The 10,868-nt window shown below is 27.3% G+C and overlaps 1 protein-coding gene across 1 annotated transcript; it reads right to left on the bottom strand.

The window, feature by feature from the left end:
* Window positions 1-4,578: 4,578 nt before the first annotated feature.
* Window positions 4,579-9,846, bottom strand: LOC100569893 (annexin B9). The gene is made up of 4 exons (XM_003240684.4): window positions 9,276-9,846; window positions 8,051-8,212; window positions 7,816-7,985; window positions 4,579-5,061 (listed from the first exon to the last, which is right to left on the bottom strand). Exons 1-4 carry the CDS (start codon window positions 9,439-9,441, stop codon window positions 5,008-5,010), a joined length of 552 nt encoding a protein of 183 aa, XP_003240732.1. The 5' UTR covers window positions 9,442-9,846; the 3' UTR covers window positions 4,579-5,007.
* Between the last annotated feature and the right edge of the window lie 1,022 nt (window positions 9,847-10,868).

Raw genomic sequence — 10,868 nt, 5'->3', positions numbered from 1 at the left:
CCCCCCCCCCCCCCCATGTATGTACGCCACTGCTTACACCACTTTAATATAACTTATAGTTCATAACTCTATAATCAAATAAAATTAATATTGCAACATCGTTATGAAAGGGTGTTTAATAGTAATAATATTACTATTATTGCAAGCAATACTAATTAGTAGGTACCTATAGTTGTGCTATAAATAATTAAAAAGTATTGAAGTTCCTTTCCCCCCTCCTAAATATTTCAAACAAGTTTTGTACATATAAATACTTGTCACTTGTGATATAATAATTGAGCAGATTTAAAAAAAAAACCATTTAGTTCCATTATAAAAGTAATAGATAGTTCAAATCGGTAGGCAACATATTACGTTCACGGTGAGGACGTTTACTATAAAAAAAAAGAAGTTAAGAAAGCTCAGTATGCGCGCGTGCTAAATTCCCGATTTCTAAACAAACATTAATAATAAGCAATAAACTTAAAATATAATTTCATGAACAGTAAGTATTGTATAGTTACGAAAAATAAATAAATATCCCAACATCAACAATCCAACTATGTACCTACGTATTGGTTGGCACGTGTATTTAAATACTTTAAAATAGGTACTTTTTTTTTGTATTTTATTCCAGAATAGGTACTAAATATTTTTTGATTCTGAGCGGAGCGATTAATGCATTGATTTAACAATGATGTAATGGTTTTTAATTTTTATTTTGTATGTCATCAGTAGGGCTAGGATTAATATGCAATAAAAAATGATGAAATATGCATTTGTTTTTATTAAAAATATGCAAAAAAATGCTAAAATATACCACATGAATATTATTAAATAAACAAATTTTCTATTAATAAATATGTTAAAATATGCCAATAAAATATGATGAAATGAAAACTTAATACATAACCATTAAAAAAAATTCTAAAATCTATAAACTTACATTAAATATTAAATTATATAATTCCATTAAATATTAGTTTATGTCATTACATGCTAAGTAAGTACTATGATATTTTTGAATTTATTTATGAATAATTTTTAAGCCCTCATCAAGAGATATTGTACTTTAAGTTAGTTATAGCTTTGTTGAGAAAACAAAAATTACTCTTTAAATAAGCTGAAATAAATCTTTTCTGATAGGAATGTGAATCTAGTTGGTACTTTGTGGGGTCAAAAATCAAAAGAGGGACTAAGATTATTTGAAAATAAATTATTTCAATTTTTGATAACAAAAGTTTTAATCGAGACTTTAAATTACAATCAACAATATTATTATTAAATATTTATTTCCTAGGAATTGGTGTTATTAGTAGAAACTCAAAGCTCGGATTCAAAAATAAAATAAATTATAATTGATACCGCATAGGCGTGCGCACGGGGTGGGTCAGTTATAGATGGCAATTTAGATCATATACATAGTTCAATAGTTGTATTGCCTTATTCTGTGGTATAAGCATTCTGATTTTTGTTTTTTTTTTATCAACAAAATTAACAAGATTCTCTTAAATCTATAAAATATGCAAACAAAAAATGGTTCTATTTAATCAAGGGTAGGTAAGGTAAATCGTGGGCATATATCACAACCTATTAATTTGGACCTCAGGAAAATAATATGCAAATGCATATAAATCCTAGCCCTATTTATGAATAAAAATATATATATATTATTATACCTTAAAATTTAAACAGTAGATGATGACCGGTGAGTAAATTAATGTAATTTTATATAGATAATAGTGTTTATATAATTTGTTTCAAGTATCATTGGCCCACTAGCCACAACGCGCTGCGCACGCCTATGACTTATATACCTAAGTAATCTACAAAGTGTAAACAATTAATACATTTATTTGACATATTTTTATAGCTTAAGTGCTGGTAGACTGGTTCACGCATGTAGAATTGGTAAACTTGACGTACTTAGTCAATACGGGAACAAAAATATTTAATGTAACGATAGTAGGTATCTATTGTAGTTTTGTAACTTTTTAATATAGTAATTTACCCAACACTGGGCCATACATTATTGGGTTTTTTCGTTTTCATCCAATTTCAAGTAGGTACTGCGTACAATACCGAATACTTATAATATTATATAATATCTACTGTATACACCTATACTTATTATTATTACCTACTTCTCCATTACAATAATATACGTTTTGGATTCTGAGCATGGCAATGAATATTGTATTGGTTTCACAATGAAGTGTGTTTTTTTTTGTATCTGTAATAAACTTTTGAGGCAGTAAAAATGCTTCGATTTTTAACATTAGTATCTGTTTGATGTGAAATTGAATCTAGTTGGTACTCTGAGGGTTGATATAGGTAGTAAAAAGTGGAAATTTATGAAAAATTGGTTTTCGACAAAAGCTATTTTGGTGTTTGGTGTAACCCTAAAACAAATTACCGTACATACATGCAATTTTCACTGAATATTTATATTAGCATTTACAATACTCTATAAATGTTTGAATTGTTTTGAGCTGTTTACGGACATTTTTAGTTTCCGATTTTTTCAGTTTTCTTTTCTATAAATGTCAAAAAATGTTATTCATTGAGTCAAAAATATTAAAAATACATAGTAACAATTATTTTATAAGGTCCGGTAAAGATCACGAAAATGTGCAAATTATTTTAAATTAGAAATTTAAAAAGTACTTTCTTTTTAAAGCTAAGATTAAGAACTCTTCATAGTTTTTCTACCTTAGTCAAAAAAAAAAATATCAACTAGAAAGTCAAATTAAATTTTGATGAGTGTTCGGAGTTCATGTTTTTACAATATTGGATATTCACTCGATTTCTCATATAGCAATTTTCTTAATTTGTTGTAACTAAAAAATAAAAATAACTGTAAATACTTGACATTTACACTATATTTTTATTTTATTAATTCCCATACTTAATATAATTTTTAAGATATCTTAACTCGTCTTTACCTGTTTGGGGACATTTTCAGTTTTTAGTTTTTTTTTTCTATATTTGTCATTAAAATTGTATTTGTTTGGTCAAAAAGCGTGGAAATTGAAGACAAGTCTCTTGCTATATTTTTACTATAGCAGTTGAAAAATATTATTAAGGGGATTTGATACCGTGGTTTTCTGTTTTTGTCTAACACACGCGTGCATAGTATTTTAGACGTGTTTTTGCCAAACATACCAATTGATCTAATGAAGTGATAAGAATTCTGAAAACAAATTTGAATTTGTCGTCAAGTTTACTTGAAATCTACTAACCCACATTTTTAATATTATCCCCCATATTCTTTAAAATGTCTTATTCAAAAAGAGTATTTAAAAATTCTGGTATTTCAATTTTTGGAGAAATTAAAATCAATAAATTAAAAATGTGGGAAAGTCGAGTTCGAGTAGACTTGATGACAAATTCAAATCTGTTTTCAGAAATCTTATCGATTCCATAGATCAATTGGAATATTTGGCAAAAACACATCTAAAATATTATGTTGCGTGTGTGTTAGACAAAAACAGAAAATCACGGTATGAATCCCCTTAATATATTTAAAATATTATCTTATAACTGTTTAAAGTTTGAATTTTGACAAAAATTATTTTGTAGTTAAAAATGTATAAAAAATTTTCAACTTTTATACCTAAGGATTGAAAATTCAAAACAATGTTCCACGACATTCGACTTATGATTAACCAATGTTATAAAAGAAGATGCTATATACTTATTTTAGCCTTAGTAAACCTTAATGTGTAATGAAAAAACTGTAACTCATATTAAAATATCTTTACATAGGTTTTAAAATAGGAATAACATTCACTAGAAATAAATGTAGACATAAATAAATAAAACAATTGTATTATTAATAATAATTATTATAATTGTATATGCAGCGGTAAAATGCAGTTGGACACAACTTATCACCACTACCACCACCACCAAGGAAATACAATTTTACCGCATTCTACCACATGTGTAATGATCCTTCACCAAACACTGAGATTCATTAAAAATCTGTTTTAAAAAAGTACCAACAGCAGTTTTAGAATTGAATTATAATTTTTATTTGATAACATCAAAAGACAAAAATATAGCTAATAAATGTTTAAACAAAAATCACATTGTAGAATATTATCAGTAAGATTAACAGCACAATAACAAATAACTAATAAGCCAGTGACGTTACAAGAGATGTTATTGGGTTGAACATTGAATTATTGATTTTAATCTCATAATTAAAATTTGTTATATGAATGACTTGTTAATTATAATTTTTAACACTATGATATTATTTTAATAAATTGGAGTTTTTAAGGTAAATGATTAAATTTAAAATCATTTTACTTCAAAAGTAATATTACAATACAAGTAATTAGGTTCTATAAATGAATAAATAATAATAAGTTGACAACACCCTGTACACATTTATGCATTTATTAGTTTAAAAGACAATTCAAATTTGTCAAATAGTCGAAGCATAATAATAAAAAATTAATATTATATGATTAAGCACCAATGTTAAGACTTTTAACAGTCATAAACATTGAGTTTATAAAATTTGTTCAATGTTTTACAAAATTTGTGGTACCTATTGACTCTGATTAAAAACTAAAGTATTTGTAATACATAATATAATTTTTCATATATTTAGTTTTATGTAGTATAAAATATCGACCAGATTCGGCAAAAAATTTTAATTTTGGTTTAAGTAAATAACAACATAGAAAAACATAGAAAATATTAACACATCGAAAAAAAGAATCTTAAAAATTGACATAATAAAAATTAATATATCAAATACCTGCATTTAAATAATTCCATTAGATAAAAAAGAATAAATAAATTATGAAATTTAGTTATCATAATTTAAGTTTTGCTTTAAGAATGAGTAAAAATATATTTGTATACAATATCAATATTAAATGCAAAAGGAAAAATGAAAAAAGTAAATATCAATTTCAGATTTTAAAATTAAATAATTTGAAAGGAGTAAAATGTTTTAATGATTATATAAATAGAACACTGTAAAATAAGATTGTATGAATATTATTACTTTCAGCCTAAAACTAGTGCCTTGAGACATCTTTTGTATTCACAGTATGTATTGTCCTGCAACATTAAATTGATCAATAAACAAATTAGATTTCTGTAGACACCAAAAATATAAACAAAGTAATTAAATATTTTAAAGAAATAGATAAGTTTTTTTTTACAACAGTTCCTAATTGATGTGTAAAAAATCAACAATTTTCAGGCTTAGGTTAAAATAAGTTCAAGCAAACCAAGTTTTAAATATTAGATAATTATTGATTAATTCAGCAATCAATCATTAGAGCTGACTTATTTTTCATTCACTACACATGCAGCAGCTCTCCGTAGTATCTGACTGTTGATTCAATTAAAAAAACAAAAAAAAATTTTAATTAGGTATTATAATATATGTTGTCAATAGTTTTCTAATTATAAAAAAATGACTTGGTAATCGATCTATGAATATTTAATGGAAAAAATTCTGAAGATTCTGAATAAATGAGATAGGTCATACATAATATGAATATTTGAAGGTTACAAACTTGAAAATATTTAATTTTTAGTTATCTTACACAGTCAATCACAAAATTTGTTGATTATTATAAGTTCATCAAAAAAAGAACGATTAATTTAGTACAAAGCACTAAAAGTTACTTTTTATAGTTTAGTTCAATAAAGTAAAGCTGTTTACCTCAAAAATCCGTAAAATTTTTTAAAGAATTTAGATAAATTTTGTCGTGGATTAAAATAGTACATTATAGATAAGCAACACCAATGCAATCATTTATCGCTCATTAATTTAACTTGGATTTGACACATTATAAAGGGAGAATACGAGTAGATAAGTACTTTTTTCTCAACTCCTTTTGCTATTATGTATCACAAGTGAGCCAAATACAAATTAAAATAATAAGCGATAAATTATTGGTTTTGCATTGTAATTTATAGTGTTATTATTTTAATCTATGCTAAAATTATCTAACATTCTATTCTTTTAAAACTGTTATCGATTACATAGATTAATTATTGTTACTTTAATTCTATTGTCTTTTGGATAGGTACTTAAATTTGAATTAATTTAAAAAAAAGTGTTAGGTATTTAATATTTATTTTAAAACCTATATCATAATGTTTTATTATTACCTACTATAAATCTATATTGAGAAGACGTTACACCAACAATTGTTGTCTCCATTTTATAAGTGCATAAAATATCAAATTGACACTCCGAGACGTTTAGCTTTGTTAGTTTAAAAATAAAAGTGAATTGACCTCTTATAAAATTTAAAGGTAAGATTATTATCTAAGTAATCTTATGGGTTAATTAGTTTATTACATTTATGTACCTATCTTATTAAATTAATGTTTATTTAAAACATGACATTTAAAAGAATTCCATCTCCAGAATAACAAAAATAAATAAAAATGAAGATAAATTTTCTTTCATTACTGATAAAATATTAGGTATGTATTGCGAGGGATAAATATAAAACAGTAAAAAGAAGTAGATACTTTAAGAGCTATAAGTTTAGAAAAAAACATTTTACCTAAGGACTGGGATTTCTTTTTTTTTTTATTATTATTAATAACGAATACTTAATAGTATGCCACTACACACTCGCAAACAATGTTGTCATCTTCTTAAAAACATACAATATAGCATAATATGATATTATCTGTTTTCAGCAGTTCCAATTTTGTGTAGTAACATTTAATAATAGAGCAAATTTACCCGGGTTGACCTATTTTTAAAATTAAAAGTAAGTACATTATCTTGGTTTTTGCTTAGGTTTTTTTTTTTAAGATTAATTATTAACAAATAAAAAAAAGTTATCATGAAATTTAATAATTCCACACCCTTAGTTCATAAAATGACTAATATATATATGTAAGGGTCAATGACGAAAATTGAACATTTACGTCATTAACGTTAGTGGCCAAGTTGCTAGGTTATTTTCCTCAACTACCGGACAATAACATAAGTTTTCAAGATAATCATTTATTGTTTTAAATTAAAAAATAAAGAAAAACAGTTTGTCCTCAATGACCAAATATTAACGTTATTATCCATTGACTGATATTCAATTATGTAAGTGACTGAAAATACACATTAATTTCATTAATTGCAGTTATAAATTATTGATCTTATCATTAAAGTATATTATATTTATTAGTTATTTTGGCAAGGCATGCTGTTGTGATACTTTGAGTTACACAACATTCACGCTGATCAACAAATGCATGTGTTTGTAACAGAACATTTTGTAACTTTGTGACCTATGTACTAAAACCTGTAGCTCACCTCAGCGTAATATCCATTTCATTATTCACAGATTTCTAGTCAACGAAAAATTGATTGCAGGATCGAGTGTACAAATGTTTAAGAATGCCTTTCTCTGTACCTAATTAAAGTCAATGATACTGAAATAGCTATGATACTTTATGGAAAAATAATCCAATAAAATAAATTAGCTACCTTTGATAATTTGTTAGATAACCACAATATTATTTAACTTGACCACATATTAATATTATTATGGTTTACCCAAGTAACTATTGTTGATATTAATATAATAAGTACTAACGTGTGCGGATAGATAACTGACAGTGACCCGTCTTAAATAAATGTATAGTTTACAACAACGTCCAGCAGGAGTTGGGAATTGACATGAATAATAAAATAATACCTATGTTTACAACATTAACTATAATGCATTGCCACTAACGTATATTACATGTCATTTACGTAAATTTGTATTTTGCTAGGTAATTTTTGACATTCATCGTAACATATATAATTTATTTATTTATTAGATAAAATATAATGCTTACCCCAATATCAGCCTTCAAAGAACTCCTATACATCGACATGTAAGCATTTTTAATTTCATAACGAGTTGCAATTATACAAATCAACGGTCTGTCATCTGAGCCAAAACAAGGTGTGCTTGCAAACATCAAACGATTGGCCAAGTATGTAATTTTGTCTCTTACTGATTTCACTATACAACAATAATATAATAGTTAATATACAAACAGTTTAAAGTAGAAAATTCCAAATTCTTACCGACTGCTCTAATATTCACAATAAATTCACTGTTGATAACATCTTCAAAATCTCTTCCATTCAGACGATGATATTCTAAAAATACTTGTTGTAATTGACAGAAACTACAGCTACACAAGATCATGTTGAATGTAGAGTCGTCTCTTCCAAATTGTAGTTTATCTATCATTAGTATTATTATTAGTATCATTTAATATAGTGGATAGAAAAACTAAATACCTACTAATTATTTATTATTTATAATATACGTAGATATACCTATGTTGTATAAATGTTATATAGACTAAAATATGTTTAACTACTATAAATTTCTACTTATTGTATATAATTAATGGAAAATCAATCTAACATCATATTGTATATTTATGATAATAATAAAATTGTCAACTATAACTGATACATCTTAGATGTACACGAGTAATGATTAATAATGCAATTAATCAAGGAAATACACTTTTTCTAAAACAATAATGAAATAAAACACCCAAAATGTTATTGCGTTTGAAATTGGTAGGTATTCTGGAATTAAATTGTTTATAGCACATATATTTTATTCAATTTTTTCAAGCCTGTTTATAAACATTAATGACTAATATTGACTATTGATTTGGAATTATGTCGATTGGATAAAGTTATTTGGTACCTACTAACCTCTTTAGCATTTATATAAAAAATTAGTCAATTTGTAACCTCTCAACCAATTAAAACAAACATTTGAAATTGATATCTTCTATCTAGCATCGATACTTCATGCTGTTTGATATTTTGCTCTTATAAAAAAGTTAGGTACATCCGTATAAGTAAAGAGACACCTATTAGGGACAACTTGGCCCACCGGGATACCAGTTAGTTTCCAGTGACCTGATCTATCAGGAGTTTTTTTTTTTTTTTGGTCATTGGCCTAATCGCAATATTCAATTATTATTTTAAATTTATTTAAACAAACAAGCGGAATACAATAAGTTATTACTTATGACTACCTAGGTATTAGTTATTACTAATAACTAGAAACCTACTTTTGAGGGGTGTATATATTATATATATATGTAATCATTAAATATAAACTGAATATATAAAAAAAAAAACGAAATATCAAAATAAAATGTTTAATTTATATTTTAAGTTTATAACGCACTGACTGGTGAAGACGTCTCTTGAATCGAGCATAGATAACAATAATAGGATGAATAATAATAGCAAATGACAATGACAATAATTTGATTACCGATCGGCAGTGTATCGGCGGCGACGATGTCGTTGACACGCAGGTGAACGGGGGGGACGGCGGCGGCTGTTGACGGAGACACCGGACGATGACGAGTGACCGGATTTACGTGATGCGCAAATGACGTAATCACGGCATTGGAAGCGGCGCGTCGTCCGCGGGACATACTTAATAATAATATCAACGGCGAACGCGCGACAACGAATGCGGTCGCACAACAGGTCGACGTTAACCGGAACGACGTCGAAGACGATAATAAAAGCGAAACGCACCACGAGGTGGTCGCAACGACAGCGATCTCGTCGCTAGAACGGCAGCGAACCTGTCGCTAAATGCCCAATAAACGAATGCGCGGATTGTCAACGCACCACAAACTCGTCACCAAAAATTGCAGCGAACTTGTCGCTAATACGGCAACAAAAGTAACGGCCGAACGCGACGTACGCACGGTCCGCACTCCGCGCGCATCGAGCACACGGCAAAGACAAACTTTAGGTCGCTGGCGTCCATGGGCCGCGCGAAGCGCTGTCTCGCGGACCAGTTTTCACACGGCGTAATAAAAGCGGCTGCAAGTTCGTACACATAAGTCAAATCTGGAATTCTAAAATACGAGTGATAAGCCCTTGCCCTTGTCCGAAAAATGATAAGAGTGGTTATACAGCGGTTACCCTGTGACAAATTGAGGTGAAATTAGCAAATTATACGAGTGTGTAGCACGAACCAAGATAATAATATACAGTCAGCCGTTGTACTCGTCTGGTCCAAACCGAATGTCAGAATTTAAAAAAACAATAAGCAACGGGTGGGAAGCAGTGTGCAATCAACGAAAAAAATACAATTTAGAAGTCAGCCAAGAAAACGATCATGACGTACTATTCGGTATATTATAATTCAGTATTATAATTTATAATCTATAATTTTCATTCACAATCAATGGCATTAGCTCAGCTGATGTGGTATTTTCTCGGTAGCCGCTGACTGTCAAGCCTCTGGAATCTAGCGGAAGAGTGATAAGTGATCTGTTTTATAACTAGTGTTTGAAAATTTCATGAAATTTAAAAAAATGAAATATTTCGTGAAATATTTCAATTATCATTATTTTTGTAGTTTTGTCTTGTAAAATATTAAATAATTAATCTAATAAATTAAATACCTCATTAGTCATTGACACACATTTTTTTTCTTAGTTTTAATGTATATAATAATATAATATTGTATTTTTTTGCTGTGCCTATTATTTGATGTAAAAATGTAAAATAAATAAGGAATAGATAGGTATATTGTACATGTACCATGTACGTGGTAACTTATATAGTTATATGTTAAAAATCAGATCAGAGTTTTCTTGATCGAGAATCCTTATGACATGTATTTGTATAATTGTATATAAAAAAAACATAATAAAAATAAAAATATAAAAATGGAATATAAATTTAAAAAAAACGTTTGGGTATAACGTTTATCATATAATGTAATAATTATGTTATGTTATGAAGATCATTGTTTTTTATTAATGTTAACATGTATTATAATTATATAATACAAAAAACATAATAAATATTAAAAAGAAACAGTAAAAGGAAACCAGTATTT

Source organism: Acyrthosiphon pisum, chromosome X (assembly GCF_005508785.2).
Source record: "Acyrthosiphon pisum isolate AL4f chromosome X, pea_aphid_22Mar2018_4r6ur, whole genome shotgun sequence".
Classification (NCBI taxonomy): domain Eukaryota; kingdom Metazoa; phylum Arthropoda; class Insecta; order Hemiptera; family Aphididae; genus Acyrthosiphon; species Acyrthosiphon pisum.
Note: the sequence above shows the minus strand (reverse complement) of the source record. Positions and strands in the feature narration are given on the sequence as shown.